This window comes from Frankliniella occidentalis, unplaced genomic scaffold (assembly GCF_000697945.3).
Source record: "Frankliniella occidentalis isolate FOCC.00 unplaced genomic scaffold, Focc_3.1 Scaffold4, whole genome shotgun sequence".
NCBI classification, from domain to species: Eukaryota; Metazoa; Arthropoda; class Insecta; order Thysanoptera; family Thripidae; genus Frankliniella; species Frankliniella occidentalis.
Genome location: NW_026267134.1, coordinates 3,503,124 through 3,525,060, shown reverse-complemented (window position 1 = coordinate 3,525,060; position 21,937 = coordinate 3,503,124). Strand labels below are relative to the sequence as shown.

Sequence of the window (21,937 nt, the reverse complement as noted above, 5' to 3'; positions counted from 1 at the left end):
CCCCCCCGCCCTTTTACCAGCTCCTTTCCCGCCATTTTCACCACTAAACAGTCGCTCGACGACGACGTCGACGGCGCAGCCCACGGCCACCACGGCCACGGCACGGTGGCGCCTGTGGTGCCGGCAGCGTCTGCTGCAGATGGATGGGGGAAGCCAAGGAGCGATAGCACGAGGATGCGCTAAACGGGGGCAGGGCGGGCATGGCGGGCACGCGTCGTGCTGGAGTCCAAGGGCGGGCGTCGGGCGGGAGGAGGGTGGAGCAGCAGCAGTCTTTCGGAGCCCGATCCCAATCGAGCGCGCGAGATCTTACACGACGCATGGAACAAGTATATATACACTTGAGATGTGACGCGCCTGAAGAGCAGTTTAAACACCTCTGGTGGTACCACTCCGATTGCTAATCCCCCGCGACGACGGGTAGGACGTGGGATTAACGGTTCATTCACATCGCGCCATGAGCAGCCGTACTTGGGAGCCGCCCGCTACCGCTTCGCTACCGGCGATTAGCCCGTGCAGAGTGTATTCATATCCACGTCTGCAGACCGACTGACACACCTTCTCTGACGCTGCTGCTGCTGCTGCGGCTCCCCCGGTGCTGCTGCTCTGTCGGGTCGCGTCGTGCGGCGGCTTCCGGGAATTGGACAAGTCTCTCTAGACCCTAAACAAGGACGCGACTACTCACTCACTCGCCGTGCACCGCGAGCTGCCGCCAGCTAACCGCCGCCGCGCCCCCGACCGCAATGAGCCCTGCCCTTCTGTGTGTCATCAAGACGATGAGGCAGACAGACAGAGAGAGAGCAGGAACAGGATACACGCTGGATAGGAGGAGGATGCACTGCACCACCGCAGCGAGCAGGCAGGTCGCGGAGGGCGGGGAAGGTGTAGCGCCTGAACTGGGGCGGGTAGGCAATGCGATACACCCGTGTGTTGCGGGGTTGCCTATCCAGCATCTGACAGGCGCTCTTGGGGGTCACACGCGACACAAAGTTGTGGCACAAAGTTGTGACACAAAGTTAGTAGGCTGACAGGGGTGAGAGGGGAAATAGAAATAATCTTTAGCAACTTTGCCACATCCACCCGTGTGTCCCAGAGAAACAACACACTGCCTACTCCATCCGACCGTAGGGCGTCATGCCATGACGCCTGCGGCTCGAGCGGGAAGGCAAACCCGCAACACAGGGGGTGTTGTCTGTTGCCCACGATGCACCCAGTACCTTGTGTAAGAACGACGACGATACGGCAGTATGCGGCCGGGTTTGCCTACTCGTTACAATCGCAGGGCCCGCAACACTTCATGGTGTCGCAGTCCTGACACACGGTACCTGCACGTGTTAAATTTTAACGGCAGTGCGCTCTATCAAGACGATAAAAACTAAACACTCTTATAAATGTTTGCAATTTTTCAATAAAAGGGCGTTAGAGGGCATGCATCGGATTGTCACAAGCAAAGGCGCGGTCGGCGGCAGGTGGGCCGCCCGCTCCGCACAGCTGTCGGGCGGGGGTGCCTACCCCGAGCTCTGCAGGGGTTCCAGAAGGGGAGGAGGCGCGACAAGGCTAGCCCAGGACGTCGTCGTACCGTACCTCCAAGAGCAGCGGCGCGCCGGAAGGCTGCGGCGGGCTGCTGTATCCGAGTCGACGACAAGGTGGGTGCCACAAACACCTCCACTGCACACTGCCCACCAACACACTGCACTGCACTCTGCACTTTACCAACAACACGACACTACACTTCAGCACTCACACAAACACACACGCACAAACAGACACGGACGGACGGACGATGTCACGCGCACGCGCCCAGCACGTGTTCGGGCGCGGAGCGGTACGAGCGCGGCGCCGATGTAGAGCCCCGGGCGCTCCGAGCGCCACTGGCAGCCAAACTCGGTTAGGAAGAACACGCGCTCCGCGAGCCGCTCCGCGAGCGGCGCCGCAGGGAGGGGGGGGGGGCGAGTGGACGGGCGGAGGGGAGAGGGGCGACGCGACGTGGTGACCATTCCCTCCTCCCCTCCCCCCCTCAGGATATGGGATGGACCTAGATGGCACCGCTGCACTGATGCTGATGATGCTCCTGGAGTCACTTTTGTTTAGTTCATCCGCATGGTTCATCACAGTCCGGAACACGGCACCAACATCGCAAGACCGCGCTCGCCGGCAGTAATTATGATTGCCATATTTACGCCGTTTTCAAGTCGCGCCTTTGAAGAAATACAGTGTTGTTAATTTTTTGAACGTTTTTATTATCACAACTTTTATCACGATTCGCTGCAATGAAGAATAAATAAGCGTAGGTCGTCGCCGTGTCGTTGGTCGCCGTCTACGCCGAGTGCGGCATCTTGAGCCTGAGGAACTTGAGCCACATGGAGGCGGTCTGCCTCCAGGTCGGCTTCACCATCATCGGGATGGGGGACTCGGCGCCGTAGCCGAACGGCTCCTCGGCGCGCGTCGACAGGCAGAACACGCCCCGGGCGCTGCGGCGGTCAACGAAACGGCCATCGGGTTAAACATCGTCTTTAGCGTTTGAGCAGTCTACGAAAACTAGGATGCGCGGTGTTCGCGCCTCTAAAGGCGAACGGCAAAGACGACAGTCAGCAAGCTGACTACTACTCACCTCCTCGGGGTGGACAGTCCCATGGGCACGGTGTCGGCGCTGGTGTCCACCTCGCTGCACGGGTCGGCGTGGTGGGTGCCGTGCCCGGCGGCGGCGGCGGGCAGCGCCAGAAGCGTGTCGTTGAGGAGGATGGACTCCTCGAAGAGGTAGTAGGCGCGGTTGTGGCTGCACTTGCCGGCTGAAGGAAGGAGGGTGGCAGAGAGAGAATGAGCAATTGCGTATCGTGATTTCGGTGCGAAACGAGCAGCGGAACACTATGTTTCCAGTGATGGCGAGGAGCCGGCGTGTGCGTAGTTCCAGGGTAACCACCGCCACCCGGTCTTCCCGGTCCACCCGGCCCCGCGCCGCCTGCCGGAGCCGCCGACACCGCGCCGGCATCAGGAAGGAATCAACAACTATTTGTGGGCATGACGATCAGGCGGTGACCGAATCGCGCCGGCGTGTCACGGCGGCGCCGAGTGGAGGACTCGTTCGGGTCGCCGTACCGAAAGCGTTGAGCGACGACAACACGTCGTATGGAACTCACTCGTCATGTCCTGGACGGCGCAGCCGGGCTGGAAGCACACGCCGCCGTTGGGGTAGAAGTCGACGTGGCCCATGGCGTCGTGGAAGCCGAACACGTTGGCGCACGTGTGGATGATGTCGACGAAGGCGGCGTGCGTCTTGCTCAGGCTGCGATCTGCTCCCGTCTTGAACAGCGGCCCGGCGGGGTCCAGTCCTGTGTGGAGCACAGAGAAGTACGTTTAGGGGGGGGGGGGGTGAGACTTAGAGACCTGCAAAGAGCAAGCTACCCGCGCTAAACTCCTTTTCGACAGGCGGCGCCTCCCGCAGTATGCCTACCGGTGATCCTGTTGATGGTGCCGGGGATGTAGTTGGCGGCCAGCCCCGAGATGTGCGCGCCCAGGCTGTGGCCCACGATGTGCAGGTCGTCGAGGCGCATGCCCTGCCGCTTCACCAGGTACTGCACCAGGTCGGCGAGCTGGCGGGAGATGGCCGGCACCCGCTTCACGGCCACGGGGTAGACGAGCGTGTCGACGCCGTGCCAGTTGGCGATCACCACGTTCACATCCGACGTCTTCAGGAAAGCTATATAAAGACAAAGCAGGCGCGTCCATCATTGAAACTCTTGAGAAATCAACACTTACTTAACATTTTTTTAATCAGCTACGTTATTATCGCAACATGAATGGATGTTTTGTTCTGAAGAGTCACCCACACCCACCCACACAGATAGCGCTCAGCTCTGATTCCGTGAAACCCGTGCCTACGAGCACCGCGTTGTGACGCAGAATCGCACAACAGGGCCTCCTAGGGTGATTCCGGGTAATTCTGACTTGTCGTGCAATCTTAGCATTACGAACAGATTCGTATAGGGATATTGAGACCGGCCTGAGCTCGCGCCAAAGAGTTGCGGGTCAGCCGAGGGGTCAGCTGTCCCCAAAAGTCTCCCCAGCGGGGGAAGGACAACGGACAGGACAGGGGGAACGTTCAGTAACTCCCGCGGTTTTTCAGATCCTCATCTTCATACATGCGCCGATCCACTGAGAAGCGTGATGTGGCCATTCTGTCCGACATTCTCCCTGACCCGCACCTGCCTCCATCTACGCCGAGTATAACTCACCCTTCTTGAGCGCCTGGGCGTGCGCCTGGCGCCCGTGCCAGCCGTGCACCAGAACTTTCGTGGGTCTCTGCGGGTCGAAGCTCTCGAGGTCGTCCGGCAGGTCCGAGACCGTCACGACGTCCCCCGGCGTGTCCCGGTTCTCCCTAAGGAACACGCGGGCCCGTTTTTCAGAGAATACAGTATTAGCCGGTATTGGCCTACCCGTGTTATGTGCATTCGCCCCACATAGCTGAGTCGTACTCAGAGAAAGAGAGGGCGGGTAGCTCTATACTCACCTTGAGTAGAATTCGAAGGACACCTTGTGTGAAGCCTCATTGTCCATGTCATTCCACTGCCATGGCGGCAACTTCAGCGCCACTGCGGCTAAAACGCGGAGAAGGGAAAAGGCGTTGATCAAAGGCGCCCCAACACTGTCCTTCCAGGCAGGGCGTCGTAACGTAACGCATGTAGAAACGCTTAAAAACAAAAATCAATTTTTAACCTGTCAAGCGTTATTAAAGCGTTGTCAGCTCCCTTAGTCCGTTTCCCACAAAAAACGCGTTTCGGAAGCTGAAAACGCTTTAAAACGCTAAAAAAGTTGAATATAGATTTTTGTTTTTATTTTTAAGCGATTCCATGTGCGTTACGTTACGGCACCCTGCTTCCAGGAGACTGATGATTGTGGATATTTTTTTTACGAAACTAACTTAAAACTGATACTGATACCCCCCCCCCCACACACACACAAGAGAAAAACGACACGATTTGTCGTTTTCCAATCGATATTCACGAACCAGACGCGCAGAGGAGCAGGGTCAAAGTGGCAACCGCAGGACTCATGACTGTAGCGAACGGCAACCAGAGACTGACTGGTCTGAAGACGACGGACCAGCTGGCCCGCCCGCCCGACAGCACCCATCACTGGTCAAGTTCATTATCACCGCATTGGCACAATCGTTCGGGATAAGCGGCAAGTGCTCGAGGACGTTTCAGAAACACATAACGCGCTGCATCCGAGTTCGAGACACTTGGCACCTATCCTATCATGTGTGTGGAGTGGGGTCCGGTCCTCTTCAAAGGTAAGATACCGAACCATTTTGCTATCTACCGCTTCACAACACTGTATACAAAGACAACTCGTGAAGACAAGTTACCCCCCCCCCCCCTTTAAACCCTGTCGACTGTCCGTCCTTTAACCCTTTCCCCCTTTTCCTACGTCCGTTTTCGCCCTAAGCCGTTTCTGTACGTGTTGTGTTTGAGAGGGCAAGCGTTGAGATTACCTGTTGCGATAGAACAAATTGTGTGAGGAAATTTGAGCTGACAGTGCTTCTTTGATCTCTACAAGAAGTCAACTGGGCCACCTCATGGGCACACTTGCAACACCTACGACCACCTACGACCATGGACTGTTCGGTGCCAACATGGCAAACGAAACGTGGGAGACGAGCTTTGTTTCACATCCCCAACTCTTAACAACAACTATTTTCTCTGCAGTATGTTTCGTTATTTTTTATTTAAAATGTAATAATAATTCTCTGATGTCTGAGAACATGAACATGTATATCAGAGTCTGCTCTACTCAAGAGTGCTGATTGTTGTTGTTGTTGTTTACATCCACCCCCTGCCGCGCCCCGCTGATCGCCCCGCCCCCATCTCCATTCCTCAACAAACAGTTGCCGCAGCAGCATCGAAGCAACGACAGGCTCCAGGCTCGCTCTGTGTCGGGACGCGCTTGTTGGTGAACAGACAGGGCACGAAGAAAACAGTCAGGCTCTTGAGAGAAGAATCTTTCATTCAGGTAATTATTACTCTGAGCCATACCTTTTTAATTATCTGTCTTGTAAGAGATTCGAAGCTTGAAACGGAACAAGCTGTGGTCTGCCCAGAGGACCATGCTTTTCAGACCTTTGTCCATCCGCGAACTGTGTTATTTAGACTCTGACGACTACTACTTGCTTTGTTCGCTTCGTGTTCCCAAACCGAGCTCATATTCTGAGATTGGATTTTGTTTCTTGTTGCGCAGCACAATGATGGCTGCTGTGCCTCGCCGGTCTCGACCACGTTCGCGCTCGTCGTCGCGAACGCGCCGGTCGACGTCCACCGTGCGAACTGTCGACGGATACGAGGAGAAGGAGGTCCCACCTCCGGGTTGCACTTGTTACAGAGACTATGCAATTGTGTTATGCACAAATTGTGGGTTCACCCACCAGGGGAGGGTGAAGACCGAGTGCAAGGTGCACACCCGCACCATTTACCTGCTAGATATAGCACAGTGTCCCCAGTGCCGGGCCTACCCGCCAATTCTGAAGGAGATACCCAATACCAAATAAGTAGTGGAACTTGTTGAGTATATCCTCACTATTTTTTTAATAATTGTTAATTGCATGTTGACGAAGTTGTTGCCAAATTTGTGCAGTCAACAGTTTTCATAAGAGATACCGAAGTATCAAATTATTGACGTTGCTCTTCTATTCCTTTAGATGCTAGGTCGAGAGTTGTCTTCAAATCTTTTTAGGGTTAAAAATTTGTAGAGACAACAGTTGTATTATTATTTTTTTACTTTTATTAATTTCTAATAAAGTAGTTCAGCAAAATTTGTTTTTTATTTTTATTTTATTGCTCTTTTTCTCATCCTTGCAATTTCAAGGCAAACCTTATATATGAGTTTTAGCTAGGTACAATATCACAGTGGCTTCATTTTTACACTCAAAGTTACTTTTATATACACAGTGCTTTCCAACATGCTATTTTTTCTTTTCTTTTTTAGCATGTTTCTGACTACATCAAAAAAGAATATATAGAAATATTGTACTTGTAATATTTCACAAGTCAAATACATTCACTGTGGAATCTGCTTAATTTAAATCATATTACAGAGTAGTGCATTATATGGAATCTTGGACTCAGTTCAATGTTCCCGTACTATAAAATGGCAGTGACTGGCCTTATTTGAAAGAAAGACGGAAAGTACAAAAGTATAAGGTTGACAGGTTTGTGAGTACTTAAATGCATAATTGTAAGATTCTAAATAATTTAGATGGGAGAAGAATTGCATTTTGAACACAGCTGGCAAAAAAAGCTTTCTGTACAACTTGATCACAGTTAAGAATCAAGAACTTTCAGATCAGTGTTTTCTGCCCTTTAAACTCTAGTGGAAGTGTCATAGATATTTACCATACCTTTGCATAGTATGCTTGCTGTTCATGTGCCACTTACAACTTGAGCTTTGAAATCAGTAATGGGTATTACATACCCTGCTTCTAACTTTTGGTAACTCTAACAAGGGTATTGATCAGCACCTCACAGTTACAGATAACTGGTGGTAGTACATTTTCACTCAATATTACAAGCTAACAAGTCGAGAAAACAGTTGTAATTTAAAGAGCATGAGTCAGCTACTGTTAATTTGAAAAAGGAAAAGAATTACACTGCATCAATTTCAAATTTCAATATGTTTACACGGTTCTAAATATTTGCCTACAATAGACTAGCACAAGTGCCTTAAACTTACACAATTCAACTGGATTTATAATGATATGTACCAGATCATCCTCATCTCTCACACACACTTGCTCTTATAATTATGGTCAAAACTATGATGTTTATAGCTTTATTAAACGAATATAGCAAATGTTAAATAGAAGTTTTCATAGATAATTAAGAATGCAATTTCTATAAAACATACATCTGCTTATGCAGTAAAGGCAGTAGTCCATTGTTAAACTAGATTCTTAAGTGTAAAATAAAAACTTTACAATTACAAAAATAAAACTAATTATGAGTTGTTTGAGATAAGTGAGATCACAAGGGCATCCTTCGAGATACCAAATGGATGGCATGATAACATGGGGCTTGACAACCATGATTACATTTCAGACATGCAGTACACATCCCTGTTCATACAGGGTAAAAGACTACAACATTTTTATCGCTTTTGTTTAAATGTCAACAATAACAAACTAAAATATCTATCAAATCATTGGAAATAAATTGTCAATATTGGTAACAAATGCTTTCTAGTGTTGAGATGAGATTTTTGGTTTGAAAAGCTTCTGAGAAAAATATAAAACTGGTATATATCACATTGCCGTTTCAAGAGGCTGACTCTTACTTCGGCTGGCAGGGGTCATAGCACTGGCATTTGAAGGTTTTGAGCTTGGTGGAGCATAGACATCAAAGTTTGTCTCAAGTAAGACTTCACTCTTTGATCTTGAAGGGGGATGAGGTGGTGTTGGAAGTCCAATCTCATTTGCAGCATTGTCTATACCACTATCAAGCACCATGTGAGTACTTTTTGGTCTTTCTTGTAGATTATACATAGGTTCTGATGAACCACTAGTCGACTGATAATATGGTTCTGGGGTGGCTTTTGCAGAGCTATAATAGGTTTTTGGTGAACCTTTTGGATCAAAGTAAGACTCTGACACTTCTCTAAGACGTTCTCTGTGGTCATAATATGGATCTGGTGTGTCAGTAGGCCGATATGTAGCCTCACTTCCATATGCAGGAGTAACAGCTACATCAACCCCTAATGTGGAGTCTGTCATCCCAAAACTTGTGTTAAGGGGGAGAGTTGAAGCATTGGTGAGGTAGTCTCCTCCTTCACTTGGGCTGTGACCTCCACCCATTTCACTTCCTAAATTGAACAGAATGAAAAGAATGAGTAAGAAATTATGTTTACAAAACAAGAAAGAGTAAGAAATTATATTAACACAGTGAGAGTTAGACCCTGATCTCAACACCTTACCTGCTGTTGATTGCCATAGACTGTTGTCCCGTGATGCAAAGGTAGAATTATCACGGAACCCTTCATTACGGAATGAGAGATCAAAGGCTGGATTCACAACTTCTCCAGTAGATCGTAAGTCAGATGGTGTTGTATATGCATATCCTCCACGAGCATCAGTAGTCTGTAACAGTGGCATACTACTCTACAAATGGCGTCCAACATTAAATTAATTGTTACACATCTATATTTTAAAAGATTTTTTTTAAGAGGATGCATTTTAAGCCTTAAGGGTGTAGATAAAATAAGTTGTGTGCTTCAAGCAAACATTAACAGTGAATTGTACAACAGATAATACATGGTAAAGACTATATGCACTACAAATTTAATGTAATAAAAGCAAATGTATGCAAAAACAAAATGTAGGCATAAATTGAATGAGCAGAACTAATTACAAAACAAAAATAAAATTTTCAAAAAAACAATCCTTGATAGTTGAATCATCTCACCATTTGCCAATGAATGTAATTTCATTGTTCTGTGGTGGTGAGAGGAATCATAGCCTCCTGACAAAGACCCAATTCACATTGTTTGTGATTGATATTTAATAACCATATGAAATATCCAAAAATGGAAGAATTGTAGAATTATGATTACGCTCTGGAGAACTTACCATGCCTGCAGCCTGAGGATTGTGTGTTTCATAAATATCAAAGCTTTGAGTGTCTTCTACGGATGAATTAAATTGTGATTTGTCCATAGAATCTAGACTTCCATTCATCTTTTTATAATCTGAGCCTTTAGTCAATGTAGGGCTTGAGCGCTGACTGTTGTGTGCTCCTGTGAACTGTGAGTGAATAAGAAAAAATTATTTCATACATAGCATGTGATTTTGGCTCTAAAAATACAACATGCTATGCTCTACCATGTGCATGAGCTAAATATCTATTACAATAAGTTAGATTTTAAGCTTACTGGTTCTTTGCGTCGATATCCTAACTCTGAAAATGTTGTTCCATGAACAGAACCAAGAGAACGAACAGAGTGAAGGGACTGTCGAATGGAATTCCTTCTTTGGAAACGTTCTTCCTGCCGTCTTCTAGACTTGGTGAACCAGAAGCCAGCAGCTAATGCTACCAAAACCAACGCAGCACCCACTATACCCAGTACAGCTATTGTGACAACATCCTCACGCCAACTTAAAATGTCAATATGAACTCTTGGATCTGAAAAAAAAATTCAATGTAAGCCATGTGATATACTTAAGTAAAAATTTCATTTGAAAAAGAGCTAAAATACCAACCCATTTCACAGATGAAAGGATTTAAGCGCTCACAGTGATCAACCTCTACTGTCTGATATGCAAAAGCTGTACACTGATTAATGCGATCAATATTTTGGACCCACACATGGTGGCGCAGCTGGAAACCTTGTTGTTGGCGCCTCAAAAAGTTATACAGTTGCACATAGTTGCTCATAACATATGGCATTGAAGCATTGGCAGACTAAAGAGAAATAAAATGTTAAAAATGTGGAAATTGTTGAAAGAAGCTAAATGCAGGGGCAGTAATTTTATAGAATAAACTTACGCGACAGAAATTGCGAGCATCATGAAAGGTCATTGGAGCTCCTATGTAAATATAGCAAGTATCCCCAACAAGTGCCCAGCCAGGGGGACATTTTCCACTCAAGACAGTCAGGTTATTCATGTGGTAGGGTCTAAAGTCAACTTCCAATAGATCAGGATCATCTGCCCGATCTTTGATGCGACCCAAAACTGCTAAGGTTTCATTGTAACCCCACCAGTTGTGCTTAGCATCTATTGGTGTTTTCCACACATCTAGACTACTGTTGGGTACAAAGAAAAAAAAAACATTATAAAATATAAAATATAAACAGGAAAAATCGGAAACACATATGATAACTGAAGAAGGTGTCAAATAATGTACATATCTGAACTGTCACAGTGTTTAAAACAGGCTTACCTGGAAATGCCAGCTCTGTGTTCCCATCACGTTAATGTGCACCCAAAGAAAAAAGATAAACAACATGCCATGAGTACAGGAGGGGAAAAGAAAAGTGCATATACCATCACCATAAGTCATATATAACAAAAATAGATATAACACTAAAATTAACAATAATTCACTTCTTCAAAAGCAAGGTGTGAATAGATTTTGACAGCCTTTTTAAAAGAAATTTGGGGGAAATGTACCTACTACTGATTTATCTACTGTACAGAAATTGAAGCAAACCTTCACCCTAAGAATTTGAGTGCCAGTAAAAGCTGTATTTAATATTGAGAAAGCATAAAATATATATAAGTGTAAAATAAACAAATCTTACCGCGACCGATTTACTGTGACAATTTCATAATCATTATCTGGATCAAAGAGCACATTGTCTACATAGTGTTGGCCTGCCGTTCCTGCCACAATAGTTCCTCTTGATTCTCGATCCATGGCATAGTTACTGAAACATTAATACAGTTCCTTTAAATTGTTATGCTCTATGGGTTTTAATGACCACATACTGATCACATTGTACTTACAAGTAAAATCCATTGTGAGAGGTTGTTTGGTAGATAGGAAGACGTACTTTTTCAAATCCAGAAACTTCAAGAATGTGGCCTCCCCAGTTACGGTGTAAGTAATTATAAGTAAAATTGGACACAACCTGTAAATTACAGCAGCAAATGTTGACTCAACTCACAAACACAATGGACTAGAAAGAGAAGGAAAGTAATATTGATGGCATACCTGTTTCAAAACTATCACATTGTGATATGGTGAATAATTTCTAGTGAAGTAATTTCGGTAAATGGTAACTTCCTGATAGGGTGAACTCTGCCTTCCCTCCACATATAGTGCAGGACGATGAGCATTATCAGAGAAAAGATTGTTGTGAACCCAACCTTTCAGAGCTGTGGCTGAGCCACCAGAGTCTGAACGAATCCATAAGCCTCCAGTATTGCCTTCAACCAGATTATTCTAAACGACAAAGCAATGAACACAATAGAGGAGTGATATCCATGAAAAATACATAAAGTAGAAGAAAAAAAGGGATTTCTCACCCTGAAGAATATGTTTTGAGTGTTTTGGACATCCATCATAACAGCTGCTTCAGCACTTGTGAAATTTCCATAAAGCTTGTTTCCATTGCCTCGAATCTGATTCCACTCTAAAGTCACGGCTGGATTGACTTCACCCGCACTGACATAACTAACAGCGCCTCTTTGATTATTCAGCATGGCCGAGAATGAAATGTTGTGCTGCACATCTCTATCTGTAAATTTATACAAAATGAAGATAAGTAAAACAAAACCTTGGGGGGAAAGCAGTAAATGGTGGAAAGGACATATCACAAAAATAAAGACAGTAAAAAACTTACTGAATCCGATAGCAGAAATAGGTAAGGTGACAATTTCAGCTATAAAGCCATGAATATTGCTACCTCCATTAGCAAACAGTTTCAGACTGAGCTTTGGGCCTTGTGTTCTAAAAAGTTTTCTCTCCATTCCACCACCAACCTGAATTGTGGCAAGAACACTTGCAGAGATGTTGTAAATGTCTCCATCATACAGAGTTATACTATCAGGACGGCCAGGGTGAGCAGATGTATTGAATAAGTTGAACTGAAGCAGCCTAAAACAAAATGAAACACAATGGTAGAGTAAATATTACCTGGGTGTCTTAAATTTTAAAATGTCAACAGTAAATTATACCTAAATCCAAATGGTTTCACATGATATACACTGTTAAATATCTTCACACAGTTGACAGCATGGTTGTCATATTTGTAGTACACTAAAACTCTTTCCTCTATTGTGACAACTTTTGTAGGGTCACAAATATCAATGAGGCTGAATACATGGTAAGGAATATTAATGTCCCTTAATGGGTTAAAGGAACTTTCTGATTCTCTACCTTCACCAGTCAAAGTAAGAGCATTGACTCCTACTCCAAGTGTATCCTCAATTCTGTAAGTAGGGAAAGAAATTAATTGAAATTTTAACCCAAACATACACAGTAGCAAACAAAGTGATGTATTGATTTCCTTACCTATTGAAAAGAAGGCGCACTGCCTCTGAGGGAGATATCATGTTTATACCATGAGAGGCACATCTTGACACATTGACACTCATAATTGTGGGTGAGCGAACCACAGCTTGAATAGCTGGGCTCTTTTCATTATGTAAGATACCTGCTCCAATTATTTTCACATGTTCCATGATTGATTCTGACCGCCTTGTGGTTTCGTGAGTCACAACATCATGAATGCGATGTTCATATAGATTCTGCTCAAACTCAGCATTTGCAAACCTACAATAAATTAGCCATCAAGTTATTAAGTTATCAAATACAGAAATACAAATACATCAACAAAACTCCCAAAGTTTGTGATAAAAGCATACCTTACACCACCCCAGTAATCCATTGTACCATATAAATTTCTCTGGCCACAGTGAATAAATATAAAGGGACTGTCCCATTCACAACGATGCCGATGGCCATACAACTGACCATTTAGTCTAATGGCACAGTCTTCTAGTTTTGCCTCATCACCTAGTAAAACAAAAAGAAAACAAAATTGAAAAGTTTAGGCATTTTTCTTTTTTAAAACATCAAAACCACTTTAATTTAGTTCTATTCTGTACTTACCTTTGCATTGAAGAGGCTCAGGCCATGACCAAATTCTTGTTAATGAATTGAAATGAAATTCAACACGAGTGCCATGGTTGACAAACACATTAAGTGAGTCATAGCCCAGTTCACGGCAAACTACTTGAGCATTGCGCTCAGTGAAACGGTCATCACACATTGGAACCCATTGCAATGTGGTGCGATTATAGTATTCCAAAAAGCCTTCATTGGTTTGCTGTGAGCAGTTTCGCCCAGTGCACAGGCGAATGGAATCAGAAAAATGGCCACTGCAAAAATAAATTTGAATAAAATTGTATTAATTTATTAGAATTAATTACTGAAAGTCAGAAAAGATGTAGAAGTGGCAGCCTTTCAAAGAAAATACACAGATATTTTTCAAATGGGAATGGGATTAACTGTAGACATTTTAATATCTTACCTTGCAACATATGGGTATTCAACAGCACGTTTCTTTATCAGATGATTGGATGGTATTTCTGCCACTGGAGATCCAGGCTGAGCCATTGTGGGTCCATTATGACCACGAATTTGCAATGGTTTCATTACAATTTCCAGATCTCTTCTTCCTTGGGCACGCATGGTCCCAAGCACTAGAATGCCAACATTTGGAGCAAATTCCATAACTACCCCGGGATCAATTGTCAGAGTAGCATCAGGGAGTATGGTGATGTCAGAATAAATTTGATATGGTTCTGGACGATAAAATAGCCGAAGGGAATCCTTGTACCTTCCACCTAAGTTATTTGTATCAACTATTGATGGCTGCTCAAATGACACCTGTCAAATGAGAATTGTAGTTTTAAAAATTTGCTCTGATAAATGTAATAGGGCAGTATTAGCAGAACTGATGTGGAGAAAAGGCATACCGAGAGTGAAGAATCTATGTTGTCCTGTAGCAAATACGGTCTAAACTCTGCCTGTGCATGATTATTCCAATCATCAAAGTCAAATATTCGTTCACGGATGAGATGGGCATCTGATGTTCCCCACCAATTTTCAGAAACATCCACAGCACTGGCTAACTGAGCAGTGCGAACTCCAGCAACAAGCACATAATCAAGTTCATTGTTGGAAAATAAATTTCTCTTTACTCTTACTTTTTGTATTCCATGAAAGCCAACAACACAGCTCGGAGAACGATAAACCTAAGCAGAAAGAATGCAAGATGTAGAAATTGCAATAAATGCCTGAACAGAACAGATAGGTCAACAGTTTTTTTTAAATCTGAAAGTATACCTGGAAGTAACCACGCTGAAGTGGTGCATTATCGCGGTTATGGCGAACCTCATTTTCCACCATTACAGCATCTACATTGCCCATAATTTCAGACTGGCTGTCAGCTCTGAATTCAACCATGTAAGCTCCGGTGTTACGTTCAAAACGGTTTCTGGAGGAAAGAATATACAAAAAGATGAGAAAATTTTAGGATTGTTTTGATTACATTTGTGCAGAAAAGGTATGTTCATATTATACAAGTTACCTGTAGATGTTCATTCGCTTTTCCATCCCCCTGATTGATATCAGTCCTGTTTTACACTGGTTTGAATCAAATATATTCTTTGTCAAATTCAAAGCAGCAAAATGACCATCAATTATGAAAGCAAAGTTACGATTGTCCCTCCAGGTATTGTTTGAAAGGAAAAATGAGTGAGTGTAGTTTTCATTATATTGCCAAACATAAGGCAATGAGACATCAAATCCTCCCCCTAAATTTCTCTCAATTGAGTTATCAAACAGGATCCAATGGAATAAATTATTGGAACTTCTCATATCCCTGTAAAAATGTTGATTAAAAATGTTAAAAAGACATAGTCATACCTTTACTTGATGATAACTGCCACCACAATTACATTTCAACACTCACCTGCTGAACTGATATATGCCTCTTCCATTGTCAGTGATTAGAGAGCTGTTGATTGTGATAGTAACCTCAGACAGATTAGATTTATGAATATCCCAAAATGGTGAGTGAATATGCATAGCATCCTCCTGGTTGTGAGAAATGTCACAGCCAATCAGTTGAATACTTTCATTTGCTTTACGAAGGAAGTGATCTTCATGTTCTGTGAGATATCTGTTGTAATATGAGGCCCAGACACCACGTCGATTTCCACGGACTCGTGAATTTGTAACAGTAAGAGTTGGAACCGGACCGCGTACCAGTCGCAAACGCGGGTCAGGCAATGGAACTATGAAAATAAACGCACAACATCAATACAAATTTTTAACATTTCATAGTAACACTGCAAAATTCATATGGAATACATACTCTGGACAGATGACAAAACGAGAACACAGCCTCCAAGAGCATCAACTCCACTGTCATATTCAATGACAATTCCATATGAACTACTTGCAGCAGGGAAAATAGTCTGGTCTCTTTTGACATTCCATGCTGCAGCCAGAGCAACACCAGTAGGACTGTGCGCATCTCTTACAATTATTTCCTCAGTACTTCTGTTATGTATAGGGTTCAAAAGCTGAACACCAATAACAAAGCCTGGTTTGCACTGTGAACATTAAAGAAAACAACATATTGTTTAAGGATAACTTCATTCTCAATGATACAAAGATTAAACCAGAAGCAATAATAAGTTACCTTAATGAAAAATGATCTTTTTATTGGGTCAGTAACAACTCTTTGAGTAATAAGATGGCGTGTTTCCCAGTCATCCAGCTCAATATTAGAGAAAGTGTGGGGAACATAAAGAGGGCTGTATGGAACAAACTGAGTGGCTAGGTCAGCTGGGGGTTTGAACCATCCTGCTAATTCACGCTGTTGTAGTGCAGATAGGGCTGGATTGTGACGAATGCCAGCCTGTTTGTTGTTTTCCATAGTTGAACCTAGAAAAATGTTTAAAAAGTCAGATACGCTTGTAGAGGGCATGCCACTTTTAATTTTTTTACAGTTTTACGTATGGAATTTTGCATATATATTTATACTCACCAAAGATTTTAAGTCCTAATTGCTTCAGACTGACACCACTTCCTCGGTTGTTGCTGAATTCACAGTTTCTTACTGTGTTTACTCCTCCGGATGAGTAAAGATCAGAGTAAATCACACCTAATCCATCTTGCATGTTGTCTACAATACGGACACTTTCCAAAGCATGCCGGGCAAAGTCAATTTGGAGAGCTGCATAAAGAAAATATAAAATTTCAAAAATTTTAACAGGGATGAGAAATTTTCAAAATTATTATTTAAGAATTACCAGGCTTGAAAGAATTTGTGGTATAATCTAAAAGGCCAGCCTTTTCCACTGTAATAAATTGTAGATCCGCTCGTTCAGCCACTACCCCTAAGCGCACACCAGCCCAGGAAGTATCATAGCATCGAAGTCCTACATCATTCTCATGGGTGCATGAAAACTCAAATTCGTCTGGTCTTTCAGCACGACACTGGGTGATATCTGTGTCATCATCATCACACCTCACATTGCTAAAAATTTAAAAATTAGGTGTAAAATCAACAACTTTTCAACTAGATTAATTATTTGACAATGTTTTTGAAGGGGTACCTCAGAAGGATGTTTTCCGAAGTGCCTGCCTGAGGGATTTCACTTCTTTCCAGGAACCAATCATCTGGATTTAAAACTAAACCAAGTTGATGGCATACTAATGCAGCGTCTAATCTGGTCCACCCATAATTACATACTGTACCCCAAGCTCCGTCAATTCGCACCTTGAGAAAATTATAGTTACATAGTTTTGTTAATAATGCACATTTCAATAGTCCATCATTTATATATCTTCCAGTAAAGTTACCTGCAAACGACCTTCTCGATTTGTTCGACCTCCAAGTAATCTAACAGGAGCTCTATTTTCTTCAGGAATCAGTAGTGTTGGATCAGTGTCATTCTCTGGCATATCAATACGTTCCTCACGCAAAGTCAAACGTATGTCATTGGGGCCCTTCCCTCTAGCCTCCAGTCTGCCGGCTACCATCATACCAACTGATGGAGGAAAACGTAGTGTCACACCAGGCTGAAGAACTAATTTGCCACCGGGTCTCACCTACAAAATTAAAACAGTGTGATAAATATTATCTTTAATCTTGTACTACTGAGCTGCACATTAACAAACTTTATTTAGAACTCTTACATTTATGTCACGTTCTACAAGGTATTCACCAGCTCGGAGTGTCTCTTGGCCATCTACTTCCCCACCAACTATGCTAGATCCAGAAGTATGGAACTGAGGAACATAGGTGGGATTTACCGAAATAATAGTAGCACCTGGATTACTACTGTGCAATAAAAATGGCAGATACTCTATCTTTGCCAAGTTATACCGATCCTTTCTGAAATTTTTCATTCAATATGGTAAGAGAGCAAAGTCTGAGATATTAGATTAAATTATTCAACAATTTTAAATTTTTCTAACCTGTGGAAAAGCCGAGAAAAGATCTTTTCTTCACCAGAATAACCAAGCCAATTGTAAGTGCAGTTGATAACTTGACTTTGGTCCTCAAGATGAGAACCAACCTCATAACGGGATTCATGGTTTTCTATAATATTTCTGAACACATCAACATTTGAGGATGATATCACAACCGGAGCTGCTACACGACTGCGCGGGATTAATCTGAAATTCCAAGGGTGTTAAGAGTTAGTTCACCAGTTGTTCGAAGTCTTAATATAAATATGTAATTTTATATTTAATACACATGTGACAGTAGTTACCTCAAAGACTCCCCAATACCCGTCTCGAATGGCTCTGAAATTCTATTATATCTTACAAAATTCCTTGTAAAAAGAAGGTATTGAGTAGATTTTTCAGCATAAGGTGAAAGACCCAAGCTAACAGCAAAGACACCTCGATTATTAGAGAAATCATTATACTGAACTGTTAGACTGACTGGGAACAGTTCTTGCTGTTCTTCACCCTCAATTCTAGGGTTTCTAATCAATAAGCCTCCATAAGCATGGTCTGTGAAGTGATTATATTCTATTTTTCCGTTCATATTAAGAACTGGCTTCAGTTTGACACCCAATCTAGAAAAATGGTAAAATGAGTTATAATCTAGAATTCATTAAAAAATACATAATAGGTACATAGATTGAACAGTAAATACATAACACTAAAAATATATCACCTTTTGTTTTGAACAAATGTGTTATGTCCAATCTGAAGTTTTGTAGGAACAGAGACATTTGACTTCCAGCATGACAGCACCTCCAGTGCAGTGTTCAGGCTGTTATTGAAACCATTACCAGTTATGTTGACAATGGATGGGCCACAGAAATTTCCTACTAGGATTCCAGTGTCAAGATTTTTATAAATTTCAGAGTATGCCACAACAGTTTCTTGATGGAGTGCAACATGCTCAAGATATTTTGAGTCATTGAGCCAGACAGCCATGCCATAGCCTTTGTTAGATGATAACCAAGAGTAACTTATGTTACGGCTTCCTCCAGTGTAACTTATATTGACACCATCACCTACAAGCAAAAACAATATTTATTATGGAACTGATAAGAACACATTGAAGTAGAGCATCATATTTTAATTTTATTACAAACCCATATTGAAGGCAATCCTTGAATCAGTTATGTTGACATCTGCTGCACCACCAAAGACATGAATTCCAGCAACATGATTATTATTGGATACAGATGACTGATGAACATGTAACTGAGATCTTATATTTTCTGCTGCTATTCCTCTTCCATTATTGTCAGCTATTGTAGAGCCAGTCACATTAAGATCATATGCCTTTCCTAAAATAAAAAATGAAGTTAAAAGTTGCAAGACATGGGTAGTTATATCTGGACAAAAAATCAGTATAGTATCTGCGGATTAAAAGATTCTTACTGTAGCCTGAAGTGATCTTGAGGAACCCAATCATTTGAGTTTTGGGTTGCGCTCGGAAGCGAACGTACACATTATGTCTTGTTGTGGTGATACTTTGCGGCTTGGTCCCATTGCGAATCATAATAGTTGCAAGCAGTACATCATTTGCATTTGCTCCATCATACACTTCAATTTTTGCACTGTCATTTCTTCCAGTGACGACTTGCAGAAAGTGTAGTGTCAAAACATGTCCCGGTCGTGTAAAAAAGTACTGGAAATTAATTTTTATCATGATTATTATTTTCACTTTTTTTAAGTTAAGTAAGCCAATATATAAATTTGGATTGATATTTACTTTTGTACAATCCTTTTCAGTTGGTGAGTATTGTCCTTGCTCCAAGGAGATGGTGATTGGAAATGTTTGACTTGCAGTGGTAGGGAAAGTGCAAAAGTCAAATATCTCAGATCGATCAAAGCGAGCGTTTTCATGAAGGTCATGATGAACATAACGAACACCATCTCCACCATTCTCCATGATAAGACAGTTCTCCAGGTGAGCAAGGCCTGATGTACTATTCATAAAAACTCCAATTCCTATTTTTCAAATGAAATAAAAGAGAAAAAAGGGATTTTTATTTTCAATACTTTTCACTATTGTTTCTTGATTTACTTTGCAGAAAAACTATGCCAAATCATCATACCTCTGTTATTGCGGAAAGTACAATTTTTCATTACAATGGGAGCACTGGGCATAGTAACATTAATACCATTATAGGCAGAGTAAGTTACAGCCACAGCTATCATTCTTGGAGGGACACCAATAACATCCACAGCAGATGTTGCATTGTAATCCTGTCCAACTCCAGCATATCTGTCAGGAATTATAATGCTCTTTTATTGTGTTTTGTTGGATAAAATCAAAAAAATCTATGAACTACTATCTGTACTTACCGGATTTCAACATTGGTCAACTCAGAAAGTGACTTCCGTATATATAAAGTGTTCATTTGAGTCAGCATTCTCTCATGTGCTGCTTTCTCGAATCTGATTCCTCTCCAATGATGAACAACATTTTGTGAGGAAACATGAAGAGGAAGGCATTGGATTCCCAAATCAGGATGGTAATCTGAAAGCAAATATAAGGATAATAAAGGACTGGAAATTTATTTGAAAAAATTGATGCAGTCAAATGATGACATACCACAAACACCAGAGCCCAGTTGCCTAGAGTTCCAGTCACACTGCATAAGCTCAGTTTCAGTGCCACGGCATCTAGGTTCTTCCCACAAAAGCCTTGGTTTAACTCCAGGTTGTCGATCTACCCAACCCCACCAGGATCCTCCATGGAAGCCCAAGTGACGACATGCAGTTTCCAAATCTGCTCGTGTCCAACTGTAAAGAAAAATAGATGTGAGTAAATCATATTCAATTGCTACTTCTAAATTTGAATAACTTGTAATTGTCTAAACACGACAAACAAAGATGCAGTCCTCAACAAAATCAACAGGTCATAACCAATTATGAACTGAGCCTATACCCCGAGGTAAAAATATTCTCTTATATTACCAAACATGACAGGATAAAACTGCATTTCTTTCAACAGATGGTTTTAAAATAAAACCTTTGGAAACAAATCTTGCTGCCACTTTTTGTTTGTTTACATCGAGACTCGTCCATCTGTCGATGAGTTTTTCATACTACCCCCTCCACCCTGAGGCGCTGCCGTGGCGAGCGCCTGCGAAGCCCGCGGTAGGCAGCCCGCTCCGCACACATGCTTGGCGGGGCGGTCCCCGGCCCGGCGCCCGGCGCTTGGCTCGGCTTGCGCGTCGGCCCCGGGCCCCTAGTTATTGGGGCGGTTCTGGCCGGGCTGGCTGGGCAGCTCCGGTCGAGAGGTGACTTACTTTCGCGAGTTGGTGCAGACCGAGCGCCACTGGCCGCGGTGGAACATTTGCAGGCGGCCGGCCAGGATGGTGGGGCCGTCGACGAGGCGGAGCGGAGGCACCTCCGGGTTCTCCGCCCCCGCGCCCGGCTGCTGCAGGCTGGTCATCAGGATGCGTTCGTTCGGGGAGCCCTGCAACAGGAGAGATGGGTTAGCTTCATGCCGCCAGGATCCACGATGTGGCGTTTCGGGTGGAGAATAGTCATGTCATGTCCAGGGGTATTTCCGCCTCCATGGATCTTTGGAAACGATAACGGTGTATGGACCTCCCCCCCCCCCCAATTCCTCACAACGGCGGCCGACTCGTTCCCTGCAATAAGTTGAGTACAGGCCAGGCCACTTCTTTTGTCCGCGACACTGGCGTTTTCCCTACGTGACTCTGTGTGCAGTATGATTTGGCGAGGGCGGGGCCGAGGCGGGGCGGCGGTGCCCTATCGGCACGACTGTGCCCGACGACACGCCCGGCCCCGCCACAACACCATGGCCCGGCCACGGCCCGGCCCGGGCTGCGTCGCCGTCCGTGTGCAGCACGGGGTGCAGCACGCTGTGCTGTGCTGGCGAGTACTATTTATTTTCGTGCCGGCAGGTTTGTTTCCAGCGCAGCGAG

General features: G+C 43.8%; 3 protein-coding genes and 1 long non-coding RNA gene across 7 annotated transcripts in view; 1 reads left to right on the top strand and 3 right to left on the bottom strand.

The window, feature by feature from the left end:
* The window catches only part of LOC113204214 (rhophilin-2), a 128,474-nt gene extending 126,751 nt beyond the window's left edge, over positions 1-1,723 (bottom strand). Inside the window, exon 1 of the mRNA XM_026419289.2 lies at positions 1,582-1,723. The gene's annotated coding sequence lies outside the window, so the exon portion shown is untranslated. The remainder of the gene's footprint in view (positions 1-1,581) is intronic.
* Positions 1,724-1,783: 60 nt separating this feature from the next.
* Positions 1,784-5,165, bottom strand: LOC113204147 (lipase member H-A-like). 2 transcript variants are annotated; one of them, XM_052268134.1, is made up of 7 exons: positions 5,003-5,165; positions 4,505-4,592; positions 4,230-4,372; positions 3,449-3,694; positions 3,135-3,326; positions 2,609-2,786; positions 1,784-1,856 (listed from the first exon to the last, which is right to left on the bottom strand). In XM_052268134.1, the coding sequence occupies exons 1-7, from the start codon at positions 5,046-5,048 to the stop codon at positions 1,784-1,786; spliced, it is 966 nt and encodes a 321-aa protein (XP_052124094.1). In that variant the 5' UTR covers positions 5,049-5,165. The 2 variants fall into 2 exon arrangements, with proteins under 2 accessions (XP_052124094.1, XP_026274967.2); XM_026419182.2 differs by lacking the exon at positions 1,784-1,856 and adding an exon at positions 2,214-2,468.
* A 34-nt stretch (positions 5,166-5,199) lies between these two features.
* LOC113204148 (uncharacterized) lies at positions 5,200-6,244 on the top strand. 2 transcript variants are annotated; one of them, XR_008011216.1, is made up of 4 exons: positions 5,200-5,287; positions 5,554-5,701; positions 5,882-6,006; positions 6,232-6,244. It is a non-coding gene; the product is annotated as an uncharacterized LOC113204148 (long non-coding RNA). The 2 variants fall into 2 exon arrangements; XR_008011215.1 differs by lacking the exon at positions 5,200-5,287 and having other exon boundaries at positions 5,443-5,701.
* A 558-nt stretch (positions 6,245-6,802) lies between these two features.
* The window catches only part of LOC113204146 (protein bark beetle), a 45,403-nt gene continuing 30,268 nt past the window's right edge, over positions 6,803-21,937 (bottom strand). The window contains exons 2-39 of one of the 2 annotated variants that reach the window (XM_026419179.2): positions 21,293-21,462; positions 20,593-20,783; positions 20,343-20,517; positions 20,093-20,262; positions 19,747-19,985; positions 19,413-19,662; positions 19,121-19,318; positions 18,694-19,039; positions 18,281-18,592; positions 17,982-18,182; positions 17,700-17,898; positions 17,364-17,612; positions 17,117-17,280; positions 16,811-17,037; positions 16,546-16,734; positions 16,198-16,442; positions 15,868-16,108; positions 15,463-15,787; positions 15,079-15,372; positions 14,835-14,985; positions 14,465-14,743; positions 14,017-14,375; positions 13,596-13,864; positions 13,349-13,499; positions 12,996-13,256; positions 12,659-12,913; positions 12,325-12,578; positions 12,008-12,219; positions 11,694-11,924; positions 11,486-11,610; positions 11,281-11,406; positions 10,920-10,934; positions 10,524-10,782; positions 10,238-10,439; positions 9,910-10,160; positions 9,608-9,781; positions 8,956-9,118; positions 6,803-8,844 (exon numbers count right to left, since the gene is read on the bottom strand). In XM_026419179.2, coding sequence (XP_026274964.1) covers positions 8,288-8,844; positions 8,956-9,118; positions 9,608-9,781; positions 9,910-10,160; positions 10,238-10,439; positions 10,524-10,782; positions 10,920-10,934; positions 11,281-11,406; positions 11,486-11,610; positions 11,694-11,924; positions 12,008-12,219; positions 12,325-12,578; positions 12,659-12,913; positions 12,996-13,256; positions 13,349-13,499; positions 13,596-13,864; positions 14,017-14,375; positions 14,465-14,743; positions 14,835-14,985; positions 15,079-15,372; positions 15,463-15,787; positions 15,868-16,108; positions 16,198-16,442; positions 16,546-16,734; positions 16,811-17,037; positions 17,117-17,280; positions 17,364-17,612; positions 17,700-17,898; positions 17,982-18,182; positions 18,281-18,592; positions 18,694-19,039; positions 19,121-19,318; positions 19,413-19,662; positions 19,747-19,985; positions 20,093-20,262; positions 20,343-20,517; positions 20,593-20,783; positions 21,293-21,462 — 8,679 coding nt within the window. In that variant the 3' untranslated portion in view covers positions 6,803-8,287. The remainder of the gene's footprint in view (positions 8,845-8,955; positions 9,119-9,607; positions 9,782-9,909; positions 10,161-10,237; positions 10,440-10,523; positions 10,783-10,919; positions 10,935-11,280; positions 11,407-11,485; positions 11,611-11,693; positions 11,925-12,007; positions 12,220-12,324; positions 12,579-12,658; positions 12,914-12,995; positions 13,257-13,348; positions 13,500-13,595; positions 13,865-14,016; positions 14,376-14,464; positions 14,744-14,834; positions 14,986-15,078; positions 15,373-15,462; positions 15,788-15,867; positions 16,109-16,197; positions 16,443-16,545; positions 16,735-16,810; positions 17,038-17,116; positions 17,281-17,363; positions 17,613-17,699; positions 17,899-17,981; positions 18,183-18,280; positions 18,593-18,693; positions 19,040-19,120; positions 19,319-19,412; positions 19,663-19,746; positions 19,986-20,092; positions 20,263-20,342; positions 20,518-20,592; positions 20,784-21,292; positions 21,463-21,937) is intronic. The other variant, XM_026419180.2, reaches the window with a different exon arrangement.

Bases quoted from the DNA above. Each gene is read 5' to 3' on its own strand.
- LOC113204147 (XM_026419182.2), bottom strand. From the start codon at position 5,048: ATGAGTCCTGCGGTTGCCACTTTGACCCTGCTCCTCTGCGCGTCTG. The intron at 4,593-5,002 runs GTTCGTGAATAT...TCCGCGTTTTAG, and splicing joins CCTGCTCCTCTGCGCGTCTG to CCGCAGTGGCGCTGAAGTTG. The intron at 4,373-4,504 runs GTGAGTATAGAG...CGTGTTCCTTAG, and splicing joins TCCTTCGAATTCTACTCAAG to GGAGAACCGGGACACGCCGG.